The sequence below is a fragment of the Protopterus annectens genome, chromosome 11.part0 (genome assembly GCF_019279795.1).
Source record: "Protopterus annectens isolate FY-2018-M chromosome 11.part0, PAN1.0, whole genome shotgun sequence".
NCBI lineage: Eukaryota > Metazoa > Chordata > Ceratodontiformes > Protopteridae > Protopterus > Protopterus annectens.
In genome coordinates, this window is record NC_056745.1 from 208,568,244 (window position 1) to 208,595,815 (window position 27,572).

At 36.4% G+C, this 27,572-nt stretch overlaps 1 protein-coding gene across 1 annotated transcript in view; it reads left to right on the plus strand.

Moving 5' to 3' along the window:
- LOC122814922 (leukotriene A-4 hydrolase-like) overlaps positions 1–27,572 on the plus strand; it is a 334,501-nt gene that overhangs the window by 49,940 nt on the left and 256,989 nt on the right. The window contains exon 3 of the mRNA XM_044087186.1: positions 1,302–1,422. Within this exon, the coding sequence (XP_043943121.1) occupies positions 1,302–1,422 (121 nt within the window). The remainder of the gene's footprint in view (positions 1–1,301; positions 1,423–27,572) is intronic.

Sequence of the window (27,572 nt, forward strand, 5' to 3'; positions counted from 1 at the left end):
AAAACACCACTGCCAATCATGAACGGACAGCTGATCCACTGTGGCGACCCCTAACCGGGAAAAAGCCAAAAGAAGAAGAAGCCACATAAATGAGTGAATAATGACCATGCATTATATGAATGGTTAATTTGTTAACCAGATAAAACCACAAGACTAACTACTTTTCAGTGGTAACCCAGAAAAAATGTCAGTGTAAGTATCTAGCGAAGAGTCACAAAGTAGGGAAGTGGAGAGAGGGGAAATCTGATCTGACACAAAAACATGATGCTTGTTAGCAGCTCATAACCTTAATCCTCTGTGCTAAACTGCCACATATTTTCCATGCACACTTCAGCTATTTTGCAAGTGGGTCATTTTGAAGAGCAATATGTGCAATTTTGTGTCTAGCTTTCACAGTATAGTGGTCTTTTAGTCATACATGCCTAGATGTGCAGATGGTTTGCACGAACAAATTTTCAGAATATACAGATGATGCCAGTTCCATAACAATGGTACATTCTGTTGGTGTACCACTCCGAAGTGACACATCGCAACTGGCAACAGTTGGAAGTAACTACTAGTCACATCTCACTAGCATTATTAATCCTACCTATAGTGATCTTCTTATGCCATTATCTGAGTGAAATAAAATGATTTCTCACCCACATCAAGTTTCATGCTAGTGAGTATACATTCTGGTTTACATTTCTTAAAAGAAAGTCTGCAGTATTCCTAAACTAATGTCTTAGGCTGGAATTTAGTATAGCAACAGGTGCTCGTGCAGACACACATGAACACACACATGCACACACACACACACACACACACACACACACACACACACACACACACACACACACACACACACACACACACACAATCACACAATCTATCCACCTTGATAATAAGACTTTGTGAAAACTGAAATTGCCTGTTAGGTTGCAACAACACATTAGTTATATCATAATTCCATGTATCAATTATTCTTACTTTCAAATTGTTTAATTCCATGTATCAATTATTTTTACTTTTAAATTTTTTATGTCTTTGACATGGTATTTTGAAGTTACGGTTGTATAAACAATATGGTACAAATACACACTAGAAGTTTTCAGAATTTGCTTGTAATGTTTGTAGTTTTAGTACTCATTTTCAGAACTTGTGTAAGAAAATAACATTAAGAGCAAGAATGATAAATGTCTATGGAGAGCGAATCTAAATAAACACAATAATGTGTTTTCTAATAGGGCATGACATTAAGGATGCAGTCTTGTTTTATTTTCAGTTTGATATCTTTCTGTCCTTTGTGCAAACAATTTCAGGGGACAGCAGGCTGTAGTGGAGATATTTTATGAAACCTGTCCAGAAGCATCAGCTCTACAATGGCTCAACCCAGAACAAACTGCAGGAAAACGGCACCCCTTTCTCTTCAGTCAGTGCCAGGTAATGGTGGGGTACAAAGCTCAGCATTTCTTAATTTTCAGAGATGTTCCATTTATTTGGCTCAGAATTTCTTCTGCCCTACTTAAACCTTTAGCATTGGAGAAAAAATGGCAGATTAATATCAGCAAACTATGACAGCTATTATAGTTACATACTTCTTTAAACAGTATATTAATTCAAATTGTGTTATTCAGTCAACTTTTTAAGTCAGTAGTACCAACATTTAAAGTATCTCTGATTATTTTTGGATTTGTCCATGTGTCTGGATGTAAGACCTTAAATGTTATCTTGGAAAACAGGTGTAAAATTTTAAAATGTTTTGCATTTATTAATTTTCAGATACTTCATTTCCTTTTTATAATTTTGAGAGGTCAAACTTAACCCAAAAAAATTGCAAAACTAGAACAGAGAATGTCAGCTGTTGCTATTGTTCTTTAACATTGTTTTTTGCAGGGGATCAACCCCCAGCACCTATGTACCGCTGCCTTTTTGCACGAACTCAGGGATCATTGTATATCATAGAAATCAGAATACTATGAGGCAGAGCGATCTCGGACATAGTATATGTAAGTCCGTATTTTCTCACATTCAGTCTTGCTATTCTGGGATTCACATTACTGAGTTATAGAATTAAAATGGTTACTATTTTGATTTTTGTTCTAAGAGCTACATGTAAGAAGTCTGCAAAAGGAACACAGAAGCAAAGAACTCTATAAATGCAGTATGCTTATTGCATTTTTGATTCTCTATCAAAGCAGATATAAGAAACATCATTAGGGCAATAATATTGTAATTTAGCAACATTTTTTAAATAGTTTTGATTTTACACTCACTAGTAATAAATCAGCCAGGACAGTACTGTGAGGGGTTCCTCCTTTAATATTATACAGAAACATTCACTGATGCAGTGGTGCACTGAATTTTAGGTCATACTTCTGACAGAATTATGGTAAATATTGATGTGGCACAAAAAATTAAATCAGAAATCTTTTGATACAGACCTATATATCATCAGTTTATTTAGTTTGCAGTAAATTTAATAATCAAGGATAGGCAACAGAGACCCCTTGCCTAGTCTTCAGAGGAAGTTTGGACCAGAGATGAAGCAAGTTTGCTGACAAGATCAAGAAGAAAAGTATAAACAGACCACATATCTGAAAAGGCATAGTTACAAGTGATTGCTGTATTGGGAGGTCAAGCAGCTTTAGTGAGAGAATTTAATGTTGAGCTGAGTTTCACTGCATTGCATTGCATTGTATTGTATGAGCCAGCTGTGCACTTTTATTTTTTTTCCATTTTCTTGATTGTGGTGTGATTGTAGAGTTGGAATACATAACTTCAGTGATGTAGGGACTTGCCCACACATCAGGGGATGTGGGGGGGGGTCTTGCCAACCTATTGTTTTATGTTTCTGTTTTATGTTTCTGTAGGTTTCTCAGCTCACCATTTTTGATATTTCATTTTTGATAAATAGTGAGATGCAAAAGGATTGTTGAACCTCCCCGTTTATCAGTTTCCATAAAATGCTGTTGCCCGTTACTGGTTACCTGTTCTAGTAGTGCTGCTTCATCTTTTGACCAATTAAAGTAAGGAGTGTTACATTTATCTTTTAAACTTAACCTGATATATCATTTTCACAGTCCTTTTTAAATAATGCCAACACAGGATACAGTGGGCAACAATGTTTTATGAAATCTGGTAAAGGGGAAAGTTTGATTATCCTGGATTATGTGGACTATAATAATAAAATGTTTTCTCTGTTTAAATACAATGATATATGTAGTATTTGTTCACTTAATGAAATCAACATTTCATATAGGCCCACTGATTTAGTTCAACATGATTTGTTGATGCAATATAATATTACTCCAGAGCTTTATATGTTTGGGAAAGTTGCGAAAGCTAACATTTCCTGTATATCTGGGATTCCAAAAGTATATAAACAAATAAATACTCCTCCCTCCTCTATGCCCTGTTGTGAATGCAGATGGGTCTAATACCCAACCGTTAGCAATCTACATACATAGGAGTTTATTTTTTTAACACCTCTATTGAATTATTACTTCAGTTATAGGCAAACATAGATTTATATAAAAGAACAAACCATGTTAACATATTCATAGTTACAAGCATTATACCTCATATATATTTTTATATAGTTATCATTAATTCAACATTGCATAAACTGATCAATGCCTTCTTTCCCTTAAATCGAATTCCTCCTCCAAAACATTATTCTGCATGTATTATTCCCACAATTTCTATTTTTTTCCTATATAATTTGCTCCTATCCTTTTCTGAAGATCCCAATTCCAGTTGTTTCATCTATGTTACTACATTCACTACTTCTAGTAAAGTTGGTTTAGACTTTGATTTCCATTTTCTAGTAATTGCTTTTTTGGAAGCCATCAAAATTAAACTTAACAAGCCCTTACTGTGTCTAGGCAATTCAGATCCTGTATCCCAGATCATAACAATTACTTCCTAGTTACACTCATCTGCTCGCCCAATATTTCGAAAAGAGTACTCTGTAGAGTATTTTTCAAGTCTGCCAGCTCATTACACTCCTAAAATATATGTCCCCAGTTACCTCTTTCTTCCCCATTGCACCTCCAACATTTACCATCTACCTGAGTAAAAATTATTTGGCGTCTTCTTGGGGTATAAAAATACCTATGCAAACACTTTCAAGCAAACATTTTAAATATTCTAGACTTTGTTGCATATTTGGGAGCCATACATATGAACTCTTATTGTTTTCTTGTGAATTGCTTATTTAGTCTCACTTGCCTGTCTTTTCTAACCTCCTCCAATTGATTCCTATAGTTTTTGTGCAATACTTTATATGCCCTAATAATTATCCCTTTTTAATAGCAGCTTCTGTTCTGGCTTCAACTAAAAACTCTACCAGAGCATGTCTTTCACTTAGGATTCCCTTATCCATTTCTCTTTGCCTATACTCTGATATCAACTCCTGAAAGGGAAGGCAGTCTCTAGCATGCAGTCCAAATGTCTTCTTGGCATATTTCCACTCTGTTACCATTGTCCATCTAGTCATTGGCTCCCAATAACTTGGTTCCTTTACCAGTTTGTTCCAGTAAATTCCAGCCCCCTCTTGCTTGTTCTCTATACCCCAAATTGCAATCATCCCTATCGGCAGAATCTCCTTTTTCCATTCTCATGTTGGCTTAGTTCTTAGAATACTTTCTGTTACTTTATAATTATATTAATAATAACATTATATAACATATAGAATATACACATAATAATAATAATATTTCTTTTTTAATTTCTGCAAGTCTTTTGGGTTTCTAATACCATGACAGGAAAGGACCCCATTCCTAAGTCAAAGCACGATTAAAGTTCATGAAATGAGTATTGTTTCAATCTTTGATGTCAGCCAGAAGTCCTCTTCGCAGCACCTGTAGTGTGCCCAGTAATGGCTCTTTCTGCAATTTGTACAGAGTTACATGTATTGGTAACTTATCTAAATACGATTGTAGATTCTTTTTTATAAGACCTGTTGCTCCTACTACTATTGGAACTGTCTGGGTATCTTTCTTCCACATTGCTCTCATTTCTGTCTGCAAATCTTGATACTTTATGATGTTGTGTCTCTCTGTATGCAAGACACTGTAGTCACTGGGTGTGGCAATTTCAATGATCAATGCTACTTTTGTCTTCTTTTCATGGACCACTATATACGGTTTTGTAGCGTCTATCTTTTGAACTGTTGGTAACGGATGATCCCTTGTGATGTAGACTTTATCATTTTCTATGATGCTTCATGGCTCATGTTTCCAATGTTTTTCAGCCACTTTAGTACCATAATGTTTTCACAATCCCCAATGCAACAGTCTTGCCACATTATTATGCCTTTCAGCATACAGTCGTTCTGCCATTAGTATGTCACAACCAGCAACAAGTTGTGCAACTGTTTCCAATTCTGTTTTACAAAACCTACATTTATCTGTTTCTCCCACATGTTCAATGTACTTTGTAAACCAACATGTACGTAGCCCACTATCTTAGGCCACCAATATTAACCTTCCATCTACTGGTTTGAATTTGCCTCTCCTTAACCATTCCTGAATTCAGTCCTGATCAACATGAGGTGCTTCCAGCAGTTTTCTATACTTGCAACTATATTTATGCATTTTCCACATTTCTTGCTTTCTCATCTGGTCTTTCATCTTATATTCTTTCTTTTGTTTTTTGGCATGATTTTTATCTACTTGTTGTTTGCTTTCCATTCCTGCTTGACACCGATATGCTTCTGCTAGACTAAGCAGAGAAGTTATCTTAGATTTATTTTCCACATTTCAAAACTTTCACTACGTTTGGGTCTTGTGAGATCAGCAGATACATGTGCAGTCCCATGACTGCAGATCTATAGATTTAATCAATTTCAAGGAATTTCATCCCTCCTTTGGAACAGGAAATATATAATCTTGGTATGCACTGATTTTTATAAATCATTTGGTGAGCATGAAGCGTCCTTCTTGTTTTCCTGTCTAATCTATCCAATACGTTTTGGTGCCAGTCAATCACTCCAAAACTGTAAGTTAGGACAGGAAGAGCAAATTGGCCTATACCTTGGATTTTTCCAAGCTGTTGTTATTTTCCTTAAGGATCTGCATCCAAAATTCCACTCGCTCCTTACTTCTTGAATCCCTCCTCCCACTTCATCATCATCCCTTTCCACTTTGAATAATAGCTTTCTGCTTGTGTTATGAGTATGAGCCTTAACTGTGTAGCTCTAAAATATTCCTTAATATCAAGTAATCCTAAACCACCTTGTTCTGTTGGAAGGATTAGCTTATCCACTTGACCTTGCCCTCTTCCCCTCTCAGGTAAAATCCTTCAACTCTTTATTAATTACTGCCCACAACTTCTCATCTGGTTGATAAAATATGTCTGACTTGTATATAAAAACTAAAGGGACTTAAAACATTTTCATGGCTTGTATCTTGATATCTGTATCCATAAACAAGAGCTTCCAGTTTTTCAGTTTTTGTTTTATCTTTTGTTTAGTCTTTTCCCACATATCCTTAGTTGCCATAACAGAATCCTTTATAAAGCACACACCTAAATTCTTCATTTTATCACGTTGCCATAAATATGTGTATTGCTGGACCAATTCATGTGTGGACACATAGTTTACAGCTACAGCCTTGGTTTTTTCTTCATTACTTTTATATCTTAAAAAGACTTGAAACTGTTTCAGAATGTTCCACAACACTGAGATGTTCTTTTCTGGTTTTATCAGGTACAAAATAATATATTTTGCCAATAAAGCTAACTTTTTTTACTTACCGTTCCAATTATATTCTTCAATTTCTGAGTCCCTTATTTTCTTTGCCAATGGCCCTAAACAACAAAGGGAAAAAGTCACATCTCTGCCTGATTCCTCTGTTCATATACAACTTATCAGAGAGGAACCCTCCCACTTTAATTCTTGCCTCCGATCCCTCATATATCTTCCTAATTAACTTTATTATTGTATCAGGGAATGCAAATTCTTCCATTGCCCTAATCATAAAATCTCAATTTACACTGTTGAATGCTTCAAGACCCACCGACAACAGTGGCATGTTCTTACATCCTGCTTCCCTCTGGATCATCATTGCTCCATTAATGTTGTCAAATGTTTGCCTTCCCTCCACAAAACCAAACTGATCCACACCTATCAGTTTTATCAACATCTTTGCCATTCTTTTAGCTATTATGTATGTATGTATGTATTTATTTACTGGCATTTGTTGACCGGGAAAGTCCACTAGGCACAGGACCCATTTTCACTGGAGGCCCGGGGAGAAAAGCTCCACAGTTAACAAACAACAAAAACTTATACAGTTTGATTACAGATCTGGGGAGAAAAGGTTCTGCAGTTTTAAAAATAAAAACAAAACAAGTGAGTACTACAGAAAGTATACAATTGCAAACAGATGTTATATACATTAATTAGCAAGCCTCAAATTACAGTTAAAAACTACAACACAGAAATTATGTACTTTGTGATGGACAGATAATAAGGTCTTCTAGTCACCTGAGTAGAATGAAATGAGAGGTGTTACAAGGTAGGGTTCTTGTTTAATGGGTTATGTAATTAAGGGGGTTTACATCGTATATCACAGGTACAGCTTGGATTTGGTAACAAGCAGGCTTTTAGAGCAGCTTTAAAGGGCTTTATGGAGTCTAGTTGGGTAATGGTGGAGGGGAGGGTATTCCATAGTTTGGATATGTTGTAGGATTATAGGGATTGTCCTGCTCTCTCATTGGGTTTGGCTACACTTAATAGGGTTTTCTCAAAAGAGCAGAGGGATCGAGAAGGGGTATATGTGTGTAAGATGGATTGGAGAGCGAGGTAGCTATCGGGTTAGAAAATTAATTTATGGGCCATAGAGAGTTGAGTGAATTGGAGGTAGTGGTGGAATTCTAGCAAGGATAGGTTTGAGAGAGTGGTACAGTGGTGTGAGCAGTTAGGCAAGTTTGATGCAAATTTTGCTATTTATAGACATTAACACTTTGTAATCATGATTTAAAATTGAAATGGGCCTATATGAAACTGGGTCTGATATGTCTTTATGATCTAGTGGAATTACAGCCGCAACAGCTTTTTTCCATGATGTTGGTGCTCCCCACTTTTTAAAATACTGTTAAACAAAACCTTCCAGATATTTATCACTTCCCTCCTAGTTTCCAAATTTTCACTGGAATACCATCCATTCCTGATACTTTCCTGCTGATTGATTATTCATCACTGTGGCACAGTGGTGCAGTGGTTAGCATTGTCGCCTCACAGCAAAAGATTCTCAGTTGGGATGCCTTATATGTGGAGTCTGCATGTCCTCCTTGCATTCATGTGGGTTTCTTCCAGGTCCTCCAGCCTCCAAACACATGCATCTGGAGCGTTTCTCCCCAGGTCTGTGCTGAAAATGGGATTTGTCCCAGTCAGACTTTCCCAGTAAACAAATGTTAAATAAATACATTTTTATCTCATCTGCTCCTATCTAAACTGTTAATTGTTGAGCCTTATATATCACTAACCTTGGCATGTTTAACTCTTCCATAAATATTTCCATTTGTGCTTTTTCCTGATTTCCACATTTCTCTGTCTTATACAAATTTACATACAATTTCAGAAACATCTCTAATACCTCTACAGGATCTCTGGTTATTTTTCTTGTTATAGGCTCCCTATGTTTAGCAACAATCCTTTCTACTTTCTGCTGCCTAAGTCATTGTGCTAAAAGTTTTTATGCTCTGGAGTCATTATAAAAAAAAAAAAAAAGAAAAACAGTTTCTTAACACCAATTTTTTTAAACTTGTGCATGTTATCCAGATACTTTCTTATTTTCACTTTAACACTCTACAATTGTGCCTCTTCTTCTTATCTGAAATCTTTATTCTGAAATAATCTAACCCTTGTCAGTGCCTCTAAATAATTATTGTTATCTCTTAACCATATCACTTTTTCTTTTATTTCTACCATATTTTAAACTCTACTTTCATTTTATCCCACTCACTTAGCTATACTGGCTGAAGACATTTCTATCTTCCCTACTAACTGAAATAATTTCTACAACCTATTCCTTAAATTCCTCTCTTTTTAATAGGTAGAATGGGAAATGCCAGTGTCGCATTTGTTTTAAATTACAGTGAAATTTTATCTTAGTTGTTAATGCCCCATGATATGAAGTAATTATTGGATGTATGTCAAAGCTTTCAATTAAATGCACATATTCCTGTGAAATCTAATTTCTGTCAAGACTAGCTCATGTATTGTACCTTGGGGGAATAATATGTAAATTCTGTACAAGTTCCTAACACTGAATTCACATCTTCCATGCAAAATATCTTCATAGATTTCTTCAGAAATCTACCCTGTTTTGTTATATTTCCCTTCTAAGTCCCCCAGACACATCCTCAATGTTGCAAATCAAGTTCCAGTCCCCATCTATAAGTAATATCCCCTGCTGAAAACTGATTAGTTCTCAAAAAAATTCTTAAGCTCATAACACCAGTTTTAGGTGAAATACAAATATAGGTCAGTGCAATCCCCCACCCCACCCCCCCTTGCCAGCAATCCCTTACCTCCACAAATCTACCATTACTAACTTTTTCCCTGTTTTATCACTATTGGAGCTCCTCTAGCAATAAGTATAAGTATTCCCCTTTTCCTTTGTCATAGATATTGTGCTGAATATCTCTCCTGAAATCCTTTCTCTATCAAATTCACATGCTTTTTTCTGTCCACATGTGTTTCCTATAGCATTGCTATTTGCACTCTGCATTCCTTAATATAATTCAATACTCTTTCCTTTTTGTCTGTACCTGTAAGGCCATTCATGTTCCACAATAATATGTTTAGTGTAGCCATTATGATAATAAGTTATTATTCCTACCTGTTATATATATATGACAGCTATTTTAAATGTCTATTTCCCATTTTTTTTGTTACATGCATTCATTATTGTTTGGCAGGCCGGTCTTTTATAAAGTTGTTTCTTGTCATCTCCATTTGAACCTATGCCACATTTCACAAGACTTTCTGTTTTAATGAAAACTCACAAACAAACAAATATACCCCAGAGCACCCCCATAACCTATTAACTTAAAACAAACACAGAAAACTATGTATATATTTAAATAATGAAGTTTAACCCTCCTGATAAAACTATTTCCCCAAATTGATAGCTGAACACAAAGGCAAAACCTAACCTAAAATGAAGGTTATCCATTATGTCACATGTTGCAGCCTGTGTTCCTGTCTGTTCTTGTCTTATCTGTATTACCATCTCAGATGTGAAAATCAAATTGCATGTTTTCAGAAAACATTATCTTTTAGCCTTAAAAAATGCACTGGCTATCTTTAAACAAAACTAAATTATACACTGTTCTAGCAAATGCACTAAAGTATTTAGTTACCAGAAAACCTGACATCTCTTATTCACTCCCAGTCATTTTAAAGTTTATTTTTTACTGAGCTGCTTGCTCTTGTACCATTTAATTTTACATTTCTCCCATCAAACAATGTCCACACCTCTTGATTTATTGTCTTCACCTATAGTAAGCTTGTTACAATGGAAACATAAGAGCAAAATGTAGACTTGCACTCAACTCTAGATTTCTCAACTAAGCATTAATTTGCTTAAAAAAACTATTCATTACATTGTGGTCTGTCAGTTTTGTAAACCCACTTGTATTCACAAAACATGTCATTAGATTAAGCAAATGGAATTAATTTAGACATTTACCTATGCAAAAGTAAAAGAAAACATTTCAGTGCTCTGCATATTATAATTGGTGCACTTTTACACTCCACCTCAACAGCCCAAGATTACAAGGTATTGATTTAAATACACTTTGTCTAGCCTTTCTTCTCTTTTTACATTGTACTGCCTACATTTCTTAAAACTAAAAAAGAGAAAATGAAAAAAGCACCTGTTTACTTTAGTACCCCAACAAGTGTAACAAAGTCGACAAAAAATCCAATCTTTCTCAACCACATTTTCTTGTAAAGCTATATTTAACAAATGTGGTTGATGCCTTATAAGTCTCACATTTATTCATTAATTTCAATGTTATTGGTCTTCTTCCTGTGCATCTCCAGCTCCCAACCCCAGACTCCAGTTTAAATCCAAGACACTCACTATTCTTCCAGTCAACTCATGTTGTTTTTTTTTCTGTCTCTCAAGCATTTTCCTTTGAACATTGGAAAAGGTTTCACTGGCAAAATTTCTCTGTAAGCCTTATTATCCAAAGAATGAGAAGGAGGGTCCACTTTTGTTTGATGGCTCACCCTTTGTTGGACAAACTTTTGTATTCCACCTTAGCCTGTTTTGCATCAAAAAAATAACTTTAATACTCCAGTAAAAGTGTTCTGAAGACAGATGGATACAGCAGCTTGACTCTCACATCAGCATCTCAACATTCTTTGATTGCTGAGATATACTTTTTTCTCTTCTGCCTGGTGTACAATTGAATAATTATTTTCTATAAACACTCTACTATCTCCAATTTTTAATATTTTACCTACCTATCTACCACAGTTTTGTCAGGATCAACTCTTTATGCTGGTATGAAAAAAACAAAAACAGCTGAATAGGAAATCCCAGAACTTATTTAATAGTCACAAAATAAAAACAATAAAATAACAAGTATCCAGTTAGTGCTTTTATCTATAACCTTGAGACTTCTTCAGATTGAATACATTTAACATCACCAAGCATTTATATAATACCTAGTCATGTGATTAAAATAGGGCTTTAACCATTGTGTTTCAGGTAAGCAACAAAATATTCTCTGTTATTTAATCCTGGTGGATAACAAGCATCAAGTTCAACTTGCCATAAATATTCTTTCCACCCTAATTCTTCCTCAACATCAACGTTAGTGTCATATCTTGCAACATAATCTAATGCAATAAATGTAAAATCTACTTTACATTTGGATAAAATATAATGCTTGCCATTTTTGTCATTACCGGCTGATATTGTATATTTGTGCTCATATATTCTCTTGTAAAGCTCTCTGGTTGTTCTACCAACATAAAACAACCGCAGGGCATGCATAGAGCTAAATATACAACAAATTTAGATTTGCAAGTAAATCTGTCTCTGATTTTGATCAGTATGTTCTTCACCCTTATTTCTTCTATTCCAGTGTACAAATAATTGCAAAAATTACAGTTGAGACATTTGAACATCCCTGTTTTTACACTGCTATTCAATGGTAAGCTTAAGTTTCTAAGGATGGCACAGTGGTGCAGCGGTAGCATTGTCGCCTCACAGCAAGAGGTTCTCCGGTTCGATTCTTGGCTGCACTGCCTTCTGTGTGGAGTCTGCATGTCCTCACTGCATTCATGTGGGTTTCCTCCCATGTTACAAAGATATGTCTGGAGAGTTTCTCCCCAGACCTCCCCTGAAAATTGGCTTTGTTCCAAGCTGGACTTTTCTGGTTAACAAATGTTAAATAAAATAAACTCTTGAAACTCCTACCTCTTTTTTGTACAAATATAGGCTTGTTGCCAACTACTTTAGTTATTTCTGAACAACTGCTAATAATATTCCAATTTCTTCTGATTATTTTCTTAATCTCTAGTGAATCTATACTGTTTGCTACTTGCATAGCCAAACATTAATCAACATTTTTGTTGTTCACATTCTCATTAACTTCATTTTTCCTAATACTGCATACTTCTTTTGATTTCTTTTCTACAATCTCCAGTGGATAACCTCTGTGGATAAATCTGTTGCATATGCTCTCACTTTCTTTCAGAAAGTCCCCATCCTTTTTTGGTGAGCCTGTTTGCTTTCTGGCAAGTTAAACTTAATGCTTGTTATCCACCAGGATTAAACAGAGAAGATTTTGTTGCTTACCTGAAACACAAAGGGTTAAAGTACTAAACTATTTTAATCACATGACTAGGTATTATGTAAATGCTTGTTGCATTCAGTCTGAAGAGATCTCAAGGTTAGAGATGGAAACGCTAACTGGTTAATTGCTATTTTATTGTTTTTATTTTGTGACTATTAAATAAGTTCTGGGTTTTCCTATTCTGCTGTTTTTGGTTTTTCATGTTTTGGATATAACAGCTTTACCTTTGATTGAACTATTTAATGCTGGTATGATTGCATCTTTGCTAACACAGATCTTGGCAGTTTTCTCATGGCCAGATTTGCAGCATGTACATGATATACTCTTTCAATTAACAAATCCTGCTGTGGATTACCAGTCCAGTTACTTATTTGTGCTTTCATAAAATGAATACCGTCTGTTCCTTCCAGTTTCTCTGCTGTTAGCAGAAAACCTCAGGTTTTTCTCTGTGTGCTCTGTCCTCTAACACTACCATTTTTTAAACAGCTCCTCTTGATGAGTCTCATACTCAGTCAGCCATTTCTATATTTCAGCCATTAATTTTTTGCAGTTTCATCAGCTCACCTGAACAACTGTTTAAAGCTTTGTCTATTTTCCAGCCTTTTTTATTTGAGTTGATATACTCTTTTAAAGTTTCATTTATTTTAATCAACTCTGAGCACATCTGACTTCTTTTTCCTCTAAATTACTGGAAGCCAATTCTTGTTCCAAAGCTGGAGCTTAAACCGCTTTTTGTTGAACAGCTGCAGGATTCTTTCCAGTCAGTGTTTTCTTGCTACCTTTTCTGGTTGTTTTTCTTTCAAGTTCTCTAAATTTCTCTTTTGCTAGAATCCAGACAGTACTTACTACTCAATAACTGAATTTTACTCAAGCTGACAGTATCATTGGCTGTTGTGCCTCAGTTTCTTTTTTCACACAGAGAGAGCTGAAATTAAGCTGTTGATCAGTGTACAGCCATCTTGGAAGTCATGAGGTTAACATATTTTTGTTCCAAATATACATATTTAGTTAAGGATTCATGGCATTTTTTTAAAGTGTTACACCCGAATTGTATTCACCTGACTTAGTATTTTTAACAATTGATGTTATTGACTTGTTTATAGTAATACCCTACAACCTAGGTTTATCTTGGTTTAATGAAGCTTTATTATATACGGAGAGTTTAACGAGCGCAGATATTATGTGGATTATACTATTTATGGAATTAGTTTTAAAGAATAATTTTATTTATTTTGAAGGTGAATGCTATCTTCATAATTCAGTTGTTGCCATTATGATTGTTGTACAAAAGGTGTGGTATATACTGCACTGTGTCAGATGTGCTCATGCTTTTATGCAAAAAAAGACTGACAGGACCCTTCAAAGCATATTACAGAACATTTGTATGGCATTAGAAGGGCTTGTTTAAAAATGCATTATAAATTCAATTGTCTATGTTAGTTTTAAAGAATTTTTATTTATAGTTTTATAAAATGCTGATAGACACTCTAAGGGTAGCCACTGGAGTAAGAAACTTGAGTATGCTGCGTGTTATGACAGTTAAAAATTGATGCTATTGCCAAACCAGGAATAAAAAGAAAGCGTTTCATTCATTAGTTTATTTAAACTGCATGCAGCTAAGTTGTAATTTAAATTTGTTTAAACTGATGTACAGATATTTGTTTTATGTAACTGTTTTGTATGCATCTTTAAATTCTTATCTTGTCTTTTATTAAGTCATGACTATTTGTTATTTAAGTGCTCTATCTTCTGGATATGTAGTTCTGATGGAATTTTTCATTAATAGAGACAAAAGTGTTTAACTTGAGCTTCATTAATACTGTCCTGTGGTTTTGCACCTGTGGAATTGTGTTGTGGCATGTGTTTTTGTATCCTTACTCTGAAAGCTGGCTAGCAGGGAAGGTAGGTTAGCTCTTGGTGTGACATCATTCTCAATGCCTCATTTAGGATTTTTATTTTATACAGCCTAACCCCTGTACCTCTTAGTCAACAAACATTCTACAACTTTCAGTATCAATTATTAAGGTGTGGATGGGTTCCACCCCTCCCCTTTGCCCCTCTACTCAGGTCCTGAACCTTCAGTCTTTGGAAGGTCATGCCGGCCTCATTCCATGAGCTTGAGACAGATGCCACACCCATCTTCCGATGTATTGCCCAATGATGAGTAAGCTGGAAAGTGACTGCTCACTTCCATTCATCCTCAGCAGGCTCCTCTAGCACCTAAGCTCATTAATCAAACCCAAGTCAGCTGGCGCTCAGTCAGGGCTTTAAATTTTGTACCTTGGAGATCTTACAAAGATACTTAATCAGGTACATATTGTTTGGCTGAAAACTCCATTCAAGGAAAGATTTTCAAAACATGTTTGCAAATGAGGCAAAGCCTACGTATCCTATGTAACAAACTCAATAGTTACACTGACATGAAGAAAAAGGGAAGCCTGAAGTGAGTAAAAATTCAACCAAATGAGTTTCAGCTAAATGACTGTTTCACAGTTAATCAAATATTTATTGTTATTATTTATTTATTTTTTTTATTTAACATTTGTTTACCGTGGAAGTCTGACTAGGCTAGTTGTCCATTTTCAATGGAGGCCTGGGGAGAAAAGCTCCATATAAGAATATACAGTATAACAGTACAAAATTATACAGATCATAAAGAAAGCATACTATACAATGGGATACTATTCAATGTTTACCCAACAACATACACAAATTTTGTCAAAATGTATATACATCAGAGAAGTAAGTAGGAGGAGAGTTTGAGGGTTGGCTGAGATGAGGAAATGTTGAGTATGTTCAGCCTGATGAGGAGCAGGAGCATAGCCATTTGTCATTTAAATGGGTCTTTGGCAGGTTTTTGAACTATGCTGGATTGGTTGTGTTTAGTATCTTCTGAGGGATAGAGTTCCATGCTTTAGAGATGTGATTAGAGTAAAGAAAGTTCCCAGTATATGTGTATGTATATATATATCTATATATATATATATATATATATATATATATATATATATATATATATATATATATATATATATATATATATATATATATATATATATATATATATATATATATATATATATATATATATATATATATATATATATATATATATATATATATATATATATATATATATATATATATATATATATATATATATATATATATATGTATATATATATATATATATATATATATATATATATATGTATATATATATATATATATATATATATATGTATATATATATGTGTGTATATATATGGGTTCCCTTCATAATATTGACTTAACCTTTCATCGACTTTCAAAAAACAGCAAGACGAAAACATCAGAAATTTATAATTATGAACTCCTGGGGCATCTTATTTTCTCTCATGGAAAGTAACTACTTGGCCACCATGGTAAATTTTCCCCTTTCTCCTCTGTAGTGTGATCTTGGAGTTGGTATATTTAAGTAGGGGGAGTGGTGGAGAGGGTGCAGTCCCCCACATGGGGGTGTATGTGAGGTGAAACCCCCCACTTTGGTGGGTGTAATTTGCTTCTGTTTGTAACGTTATCATGGTGGTCAAGTGGTTACTTTCCCAGAGACGAAATATGATGTTATTGGAGTTCATGATTGTAAACGTCCGACATTTTCATCTCGCAGTTTTTGAAAGTCGACAAAATGGTAAATTGACGTTTTAAAGTAGACCTATATATATATATATATATATATATATATATGTGTGTGTGTGTGTGTGTGTGTGTGTGTGTGTGTGTGTATATATATATATATATATATATATATATATATATATATATATATATATATATATATATATATAAATATTATATATATATACATTTAGCTGTGAAACACACATCTAATTAGCTGGAACCACCCCTCAAGAAAGCATATTTACATCACATGTTAAAAAGCCTAGTATTAAAAAAAATTTAAAAAATCAGTCAGAAAAACTTCACCTGTGCTACCCCTATTTCCTTTCTCATAGACAATCTTAATAAAAAACAGCACATGCTTATAAAAAGTCAATTACAAGTCAAACTAAGAAATTGTTTACAGTGCCTCATAAATTTTGCAGCAGTATCATCAATAACTTAATGAAGCAGCAGCTGCTAATCATTGACTTCCAACTGCTTGTAATAAAGCGATGTTCTGGCTTCGGCAATACTACCTGAAATATACTTTATAAAGGTATATCAGCTAGTAAGTGAAGCTAGAGTCAGTGGAAGCTGTAGAAATGTGTAGAATTTTATGCTAGAGGGAATGTGATTTGCTTGCTAAATCAAATGCCTTGTATGTTAAAGGAACCTTAGTACACCACACTGCCATTGAAAACTTTGTTTTTCTCTACCCTAACTGTAGAACTTTCCAGCTCACACCTGTGTCCTGAGCAACAAACAACATGGGAACATTACTTATTAGTTTTGTTCCCAGGCTGCATCCAGTAAATGCTGGGCTGGGGTTGAACATCTTTTATCTCTTTCTTTTTGTGCTGGGAACATATGGTTATTAAACATTTACACACAATGACACAGGAGTAAAACAAGGTAGGTCAAACTCATCTTAAATTGAAATATGGATAAGTAAAGATAATACACTTTTGTGCAGACTAATATGATTAGTACAGAGGGAGAAGAACAGAGCAAAACTGTCCTTGGTCTTAAATGCATGGAAAAGGGGAAGGTCCCTTTTATTTTTTGATTGTAAACATACTGAAAGGGTTCTTTGCCATCAAATGTCTAACTCTTATAACACCATATCAATACCTGTAACAACACAATTATTACCTTACAGTACTCCCTATATCCATATTTACTCAAGATCCCTGATAGTGGTATTTCATCATTCACTTATGTCAAACTACCAGCTGAGTAATGCAATGGTTTAAATTTTTGTCTTGGCTTGTGCACAACCTCTAACACAATAAGTTGCTTTAGCTGGAATCTCTCAGGTGGGCATTATGCAAATGGGTACAACTTGACATTGGTCTTATGATATAGTTAAGCAGAACTGAAATGGGCCATTGCACTAAGTAGTGGTATTTAGTGTGATAGGGTTACAATGCAGTTATTCATTTATTTATGTTTGTTAACTGTATACTTGGGCTGGATTACAGATCCTTTTCAGCCAAGACCAGGGCTCACAAGCCAATGAGCATGAAGAGATTTACAGTTATCCTCACTATCCTGAACTCAAGTTAAAATGGTGTACTTTCATAATAAACTGCAAAGAAAATGGACCATTTTCCATCATCTTGGATATTAGTATGTTATTGTGAAAATCAGTATTATTTTCATAGGTTCATAGGTGTTTACTAGGCTAACTACGACAAGGGCCTTTTTAAGCCTAGCCATGCATCCCAAATCTCTGACAAGGTCTAATACCCTTGATAAGTGTAGGCAGGGGCTTGGGAGATGAAACATTTACAAGCTAGGGCCTGGGAGATGAACCATTTACAGGTTGCCTGTGTCCATTAGAGACACAAGTGCCAAACCAGGTATGAACTTCCTGTTCCCCATCCAACTGTCCAGGTTGCACTTGAATTGGGTTAGGGAGGAACTCTTTTTTACATGGATGAAGAGACTGTTCCATACACGGGGTAGTCTCTGGGATACATACCTGTCTCTCCAGCAGGTCCTATTTATATCACAGGCGAGGTTTAAGTCTTTAAAATGGGTAATTCTGGTTCTGTTTGTTTTGTGGATATGCAGGAGGTCCATCAGAGTCTGTATGACAGGCATAGATCTCCCCTCAAAGGCCTGTAGGAGACAGAATACAGGGATAGAGCCTTGAGGCAGTCTTCATAGGACATTTTACTTAAGCCCAGTATTCTTTCAGTGAGGAACCTATGTGGACATTCCAATTGTTGGATATACCTGGTCAGGTGCGTATGAAAGATGGGGCATTGTACTCAATAATACATCTGCTGAATGCCGAATACAGTGGAATAATGACTTCCTTGGACTTAGATGCCATATCTTTCTTTATAGGTTGCACAACATAGAAGGATTTCCTCACTACTGTAGACACGTGATGGTCAAAGACTAGATTACTTTCTATGTTTGTCCCTAAGTCCCTGACTACTGGATCAACTCTAAGGGGTGTGCTGTCAATATGATAGTTACCAGGTGTGTATGGCTTCCCAAAAGATACTGTTATACATTTCTTGGCATTTAGTTTTAGTCCATGGCTCTGACACCAGTTGTTTGTCTGTGTCAGCCCCTTCTGGAGAACATTTGTGTCAGTGTGGAATTCAATGACAGCTCCTAATTTACAATCATCTGCAAATTTAGTTAGCCAGAGACCACCGGCATTGGCTTTGACGTCTGAAAAGTAAATGACAAAAAAGAGCTGTCCAAGGACAAGGACCCTGAGGGATTCCACTTGTGATTGGCCTCTTTGTAGAGGTGGATTCCCAATTCTAACTTCCTTGCCACTGTTAGTATGTTATGTGTTTCAATCAAATGCTAAAAAAAGAAATGAAGACAGTACTTGCCACTGCAATAGAGATTTTGAGAGTGATTGTACATGTGACGCACTAGAAAACATTACCCTCTATCAAAGTACAGTATTTAGGATGCCATCTTCAAGATACTGATAGTGGAATGCCAGTTTTCAACACTGCAAAATTCATGAATGTCTGTTATCATTCTATGACTATTTTAAGCCTGTAAAGAACTTTCTGCGAGTATCTCCAAAATAAGGGTGTGGTTATACTACAAGCTGTGCCACTTGAGACCAATGAAAAACATGTTCATCCTTAGAACTTTGACTTTTCTCAAAGCTCCTCACCTTAATCTTCTGCATGTTTCTAAGGCATGATTATTTATACAGAGACTGAGCTGCATATTGAGAAATGTTCAAATATTGAACTGTTTCAGTGGTGTGTCTGGTGTATAACCAGAACTGCATCCTAAGGGGCCTGGGTTACGTCACAGCAGAAGCTATTAATTCTTCTCTGTATTTGTGTGTAGTCATTTATATGCACACCACCACACACTTTGTGTCTGCAATGAGTATTTCTATAGTTACTAGGTAGTTCAGAATGAAAGGGTATAGATGCTGAGTACAGATGAAGGTCTCCAGTGTGTCTGCTGGTAGTGTAATCTGAAAGCTCCATGTCATTATTGTGTGCGTGTGTGTGTGTGTGTGTGTGTGTGTGTGTGTGTGTGTGTGTGTGTGTGTGTGTGTGTGTGTGTGTGTGTGTGTGTTGGCTTGAATGTACTCAGAAAGATTTAAAAAGTAAAAAAAAAGTCATTGGCATTCATAAGACATGAAGCTGAAAAACAGGTATGATCTTAAGGGTAATTTGCATATATCCCATGGGCTTCCATTACAGGAAGTTTAAGGTATTGCACAGTGAAGGATGTCTCCTAGTATTCCACTAAGTGACTACCTCCCCTGCGTATAAAAAGGTCTGTCCATCAGGGACAAGAATGGGGACTGGTAACATTAGTCATGTATATGAGTCTGTTATAAGCAGACAATGTAATAATTTTTACCAAGCAAGAAAACGATTAGTGTTTCATAATGTATTGCAGGAAATATGAGCCCCATAAAAGTAGGGACAGTCTCATATATTACATGTGATACAAGCCTTAATAAGGACAAGTCAGACTGGAAAAAGTTCTGTAATAAAGCTTTCATAATTTGGTTCACAAAGGCAGACACATATTACATGTGATGCAAAGCAGGATAATAAAGTGCGGGGATATTTTTAGTATAGCAGATATTTTCAGTGATGAAACTGTAAACCACTCTACAAACCACTATATTAGATGGACCTGATGAAACTGAGGTGAAAGTGTTTTTTTTTTTTAATTCTATAATGGTAGCTCATGATATGTTGTAACTTTTGAATTGTTAAAATAAAAATAAAAACCTTTTACTTAAGAATGAGGTTCCATGGCCTGCTGATCTGGTAAACCCTCATGGGTCTTTCAGGAATGTTCAAATAAGAGACTAACCTCTAAGCTTTGGGATTAACTCCTTGTTTTTCCATCTCCCAGATTTTCCTCAGTCGGGTCCCCTGGATCCTCCCACCATTGAATGTAACTAGCCTTAAAGTATTAGAGCAAGAACACTCATCCATCTACCAGCTTAACTGAACAAACAACTTAAAACTTCAACAAGGCATCTTTATTCCTTCCACAGGAAAAAGAGTCTCCTAAATCTGCTAGCTAAAGTAATTTTATCTGGATTCATTCTTTGTACTCTGTTTCTTGTTAGTCCTGTCACCCTCTGGGTCACAGGTGGGATACCAGACCTGACTTTAGCTTTTTGGATTACCCGTCTTCCATATCACAAAGGGTGATGATGTACAACAGACAAGCTATGGTTCTCAAGGCAGACACTAACCCATGCCAACCAGGTAATGCTGCTACTACTCCTAACATCATATTATGAATGATACTTCTGTACACCAGAAAATGCTGTAATTCAGAATAGCCTGATTGTTGTGAATCACCTTCCTAATTTTGTATGTGTCTGAATCATGCTATGTTTTATTTGATCATTTGTATAAGCAATGCTCTCTTTAGCATGTCTACACAAAATCACCTCCCTAATTTTGTACGTGTCTGAATTATGCTATGTTTTATTTCATCATTTGTATAAGCAATGCTCTCTTTAGCACGTCCACACTTGTTTGAATGTCATTATGCAGTCATTAGCGTACTAAACACACTATACTATTTCTTCACTAGTGCAGCTGCACAACATGTGTTCTAAATTCACTACTCCCAGTGGGTCACCACTTACCACACTATTTTGTGCAACTCACCACAGTAGTTATTTCTGAATACTCCCAGTATGTTAGAAAATGCTGAAGGTTTATAATCTGCCTGGTAAAGCTATTGATCTTATGTGTTATTGCATATCTTTTATTGAAAAATATGTACACACAGTATTTCCAGATGCAGCTCTCTGCACCAAGCACAATGTCACTTAAGAGCACACAGGGAACACACACAGTTTGGGGTCTGGGTTTCTCCTCTCTCTCTCTCTCCAGGCCTCCAGTAAGACTCCACACTGTCACAGCTATAGAGTTGAGTCTTCAGTTGAGTGTTCCAAGCCAAGTCCTCCACCACCATGTCTGTGAAACAAATGCTCTTTATCCCTGCTCCAAGTAACTGACACACACACTTTTTGAGGTTTGATTTTCACACACACACACACACACACACACACACACACACACACACACACACACACACACACACACACACACACACACTTGGCAAATGTTGGCACAGATTTACTAGCTATGCTGCTCTTCCCAGACTATAATGTAGATACTGCCACCATGATACTCCAAAGCCAGCTACTCTACGGCTCTTACATGAGTACTCAATTATAGTGAGTAAAATTAATATTGAAACAAATGGTAGTGTTTGTCCAATGCAGTAAGGCTTTCAGGAGTGGCCACAGTGTTACCAAATATATATAAGTACTCTCAAAGGTTAAAATATTCTCTAAAAGACCAGCCACAATGAAAAGTTTAAATATATTTGATAATAAATAATAAAACAACATGAAAATACTAAATATCTATTTACAATAAACACTAGAGTTTCATTCACGGAAATATTAAAATAACACAGATGAATAGATTCACACAGATACAGAAAAACAGTGCTGAACTAATCTCACTATATTTTCTCGACTGATCTAAAGAATTATTATTCCCTGGTTACTTACTAAAGCAAGCAAGATGAAATGGGTGAGTGATCCTTCTATGTCAGGTTTCAAAAACAGACTGCTCTGAAACGTCTGTCTCATCTAGTATTAAAACATCATTTTAGTGCTGGATTACAGAATGACATCACATACATCTGCTCATTGGACTTCTGGTTCCCATACTACCTCCTTTACTAAAAACTGAACCAGAATCTCACACATATGTGTTACCATACACACAGATAGAGCTTTGCTTAGATGTGTTACAGCATCTGGAAGCCATAAAACCATTTCAACACTTCTACCCTTCTAGGGTAGCAAATAGTTCACTGCTAAGAGCAATACAGTAGGATTCCTTGTCCTTGTTTTCACAGATATTTTTTCTCTGGCAGCAATCAGAACTGTAAGATACAATCTTTATAACCTAAATTAAGTACTTTAAATTCAGGATATTTTTTCTGAAAGTTAGCTGGGGCTGAGCTTAACCTCTTCTCTTACAGTATCCTCTCTTACAATATGTACATTTAATCAGCTACAATAGTACAGTCTGACATACATGTATATTTCTTTTCTGTCCAGCAGGACACACTGTTAGTATATTTTAACACAAGCAGCTTTACAAATACATTTTAACACAAGCATCTGTAAAAATCATTTTGATATACAAGTGACATATAATTCTTTACAAAACTCCAGCTAGCTATGCTGGCATATGTTACACATCCACTGCCCTACTTCTCCTAGCATAGCTGGCAATACCTCAAATTGTCACACAGTATCACAGGGTTATTGCATCTTGTTAGCTAGATTATGGGGGTAAAGCCCCTACCCATCTTGTAGGGTTTTAGTGCAAAGCTCCCTGTAAAAACACTTTACTCATTTTAATCATTTCTCAAGGAGTTTGAGAATTCACTGTTTTGGGGCTCAGTTCACATTTTAGTTTTCATAGTACTGGAGCTCACAGTCTCAGGTCTCTCATTTGGAATTTGTGTCTGCATTTCTGGGCTCAGCATTGGGATTATATTAAAAAAATATATATTCCTTTTTCTAGGTGGAACAAATCTGTGCAGAAAAGTCAGTATGTAAGGTGGGTGGGATGGAAAGGAAAATAATACTTAGATAATGTGTATTTATTGATTTTGTTAATTAGTTAGCTACTTATCCAGTTAGTTGTGTTTGGTAAGTGGGGTAATGGAATAGTCCAGTAGCAACCAATTTCAGCCACAGGCCAGGAAATAAACCAAAGCTAAGATAAGAAGTAATATAGCTGACATAGTAAGAGAGGCAAGCTGACATTTAATACACATTAATTATACAGATTAAAGACATTAGCTTGAACAAAGTGTAGTATTTTACAAAACATAAATACATGAATACAGAAATTGTAGGATTCAAACTTTCTGTTCACATCAGATGGGGAAGTTATTGCTATCCTGAGGTGTGAATTTACCTAGGTTGTCACATACTGAAGATAAGGGAAGGCATTAAAGGTGTTAAGATGAAAAAGACAGAAGGGAAGGAAAATGTTAATCAGAAAGGAATTAAGTAGATTACAGAATAGATTCATAGCTGGAAAGTGTAGGAAAAAAAACAGGTGATGTACAGTTGAAATGGGTCTCAGAAAAATTCAGGAGTTTGAAAGTAGAGGCAGGCAGATCTTTTTTATGTGGTCTCTTAATTTGTAATTAAGTGGTGCAGTTACAAATATCAAAGTGTGCAGCATGCCAGAGTTTAGGTACAAGAACTGAAAAAGCGTGGTTGATTTTGGATAGGTTAGGAGCAGTCCTGAGAAAGACTGGAACATTGTTTGCAGCTGAACAATTTGTATGTGTTTTACATGCCTAGTCTGTGGTCAAGTGGGATAGGCCTATCACTATAAACTGTCTGCATTTATTAAGCATCTGTTTAGGTTTCTTGTTCTGAACTTGGCTGCAGAGCAGGAGGCCAATATATTCCTTTAGAGGGAGGCAGCATTTGCATTGAACAGTGATATAGTGATGTTCAGTCTGTGGTGAGAGAAGAAGGAAATGGCAGAGTCTGTTTAGAGGGTTTGCAAGCCATTCTGATTTTCCTGTAAGATGTATCCCGTTTAGTGGAAGGTCATATTCCATTTGGAGTAATAGGATATTTTTGTCAATGGCAGTTAGCTAAGAAGTCTTGTCACTTGTATAGCAATTTAATTTTATTGCATTTGCTTATTTTTATGAGTTATTTATAGCACTTTTATTGTCTGCTGCATACTTTTCTAGCTAGTTTCACTGTATGTGAGGTATTAACTGGAAATTGTCTGCATTTATTAAGCATCTGTTTAGGTTTTTTGTTCTGATTTCCTGCCAAGTAGTGTATCATATAACTTGTTTGCAGTTAAAAGCTTTCTCTAGAGTCTCCTTGCTCCTTTATCTGTTTAGAACTTTCATTTAAAGGCTCACTGCTGCTTTCTGCTGTGATAAACATTTCTGCAGGTTTTTTCTACCTAAGTAGTGTGGGTATTTGTAGCATTGTTCATATTCAGGCTTGTGTTTTGGGCCTAGTTATTTGTAGACGCTGTGTGTCTGAGCACATGTTCAAGGCCATCTTAGTTTAGCCAAAGCCATTCTGCATTTCACCGAGAGGGGAGTGTTTATGGTCATTGGCTGATTGGGGTTACCTGGACTATGGCTTGGAGTAAGCACCTCATTGGTTCTTTTGAGCTTTTTTTAAAGTTGTTTCAGGTATAAACTTTCTGTTACCTAAGAAGTTAACTTGTGTTTCTGTCATTTCACACTGAGCTAATTGGAGGAAGGGCACTGAGCAAACTTGGATCTGTAATATATAACATTAAGCATCCTGTTTTTTGCTTATTTTTACAAGTTATTTATAGCACTTTTACTGTCTGCTGCATACTTTTCTAGCTAGTTTCACTGTATGCAAGGTATTAAATGGAAATTGTCTACATTTATTAAGCATCTATTTGGGTTATTTGTTCTGATTTCCTGCCAAGGAGTTTATCATATTGTTTCCTAACCTCCCTCCCTCCCTATTGGTAATGTGTTCTTATACTTGGTGGCTTTGCAGTTGCCCACCCCTACTGTAAATTTGATCTGGGACACTACTCTCAGTCTAGTGTCATTACCTCATTCTACCTAATCCAGGGAGAACATTTGAGAAGGCCATCCCACTTAGTTTCTGCACCTCCTTTCCCCTTTCCACTTAAAAAACATTTCTAAGCTTGTTTCCTGCCTTTCCTATAGGTAGTCTAGTCAAGATACAGATTTGCTGAATCCAGGACTGTTTGTAAGCTTCTGAGCCCCCAAGCTTTTCTGTGTTGGAGGGAAGGATTCTAGCTTAATTTTGTTCTTAGAACTAGCCATGTTTTTAGTTTCAGCACTCAAATCTGTCTCTTTGAGCTCAGCACTTGTTCAGAACTCATTGTAAGCACTAAATAAGCTACATATTATTACAGTACTCAACTTTCCTCACTTGTCTAGAGGAAAACAATTTTTAGTACTTAATAAATAAGCACCTATCCAGGATTGACTAAGGGTCAGCTCCCGGTGTTTTCTCCTGTCTACCTGATGAATCTGGGCATCTTGAGGCAATGCAGTGATTGCCTCATGTACACAAACAACCCTCTCCTCCTACCACCCAACATTACAACTTGTGAGAGATGCACTTATATAGCCAAACTGGAAGCAAAGCTCTCTTCACCCAAGACTGGACTAGACAGTCAAGAGGAGAAGATAAACACTTGCACAACACCACACTCATCACGTAGTCCCTCAAAACCTAAACCACCAAAACACACACATAGAAACACAAAACACACACCTACATTCACGGAGGCTCTCAGTAAAAATCTGCCCAAGCAACAGGGACCGCAAAGCAGAAATGCAAGCAACCTCCACCCCCCCAGCACAACCCAAATGACACATAGCCCACAAACTTAGTGTGCCACTCAACCACAGCCCATAAGGCATAACAACATACCCAACACTCTAGTCATAGGTTCATAGGTTCATAGGAAGGTACTAGGCTAGCTGCCCGAAGGCATTTATAAGCCTAGCTGGAAAGTGTTGGCTTTCACCACCCCCTTAGATTAGTTCCCTGTGCCTCTGTCTAGCAAAGCCATTGAAGTGATCCCCGGGGTATACTTTCTGTTTCCCATCAACTCGTCAAGGTTTCTCTTGAAGAGGGTTAGCAAGGAGCTCTGCCTAATGTAGACTGGAATCCTGTTACAGAGCATGAGAAGTCTCTGGGACAGGAATCTATCCCTCCAGCATGTCCTATTAATTGTTGTGGTGAAGTTTAGATCCCTAGAGCATGTGGCTTGTGTAGATATAGTTTTCTTTAGGTGGAGCATGTCCATCAATTCTGGGTTGGACATGACCTTGTATGTCAGGCAGAGATCACCTCTGAATAGGCGGTATACAACCGAGTACAGCTGGAATTTCTTCAATCAAGCTGTATAGAGCATCTGATACCCCCTTAGATTAGTTCCCTGTGCCGCTGTCTAGCAAAGCCATTGAAGTGATCCCCGGGGTATACTTTCTGTTTCCCATCCACTCATCAAGGTTTCTCTTGAAGAGGGTTAGCGAGGAGCTCTGCCTAATGTAGATTGGAATCCTGTTACAGAGCATGGGAAGTCTCTGGGACAGGAATCTATCCCTCCAGCATGTCCTATTAATTGTTGTGGTGAAGTTTAGATCCCTAGAGCATGTGGCTTGTGTAGATATGGTTTTCTTTAGGTGGAGCATGTCCATCAATTCTGGGTTGGACATGGCCTTGTATGTCAGGCAGAGATCACCTCTGAATAAGCGGTATACAACCGAGTACAACTGGAATTTCTTCAGTCAAGCTGTATAGGGCATCTGTTTGAGGCCAGTGATCCTCTTGGTGAGGTACTTCTGTGGTCTTTCCAGCTGTTGCAGGTGCCTTGTAAGGTACATCCCAAATGGGACATTGTACTCTATGATGGGTCTGATGAGTGATGCATAGAGGGGCACAATGACCTCCTTTGATCTGGATGCAAGCCCTTTTGTGATTAGGTGGACCACATAGAAGGATTTTCTAACCACTTTGGCAATGTGATTGTCAAAGGAGAGGT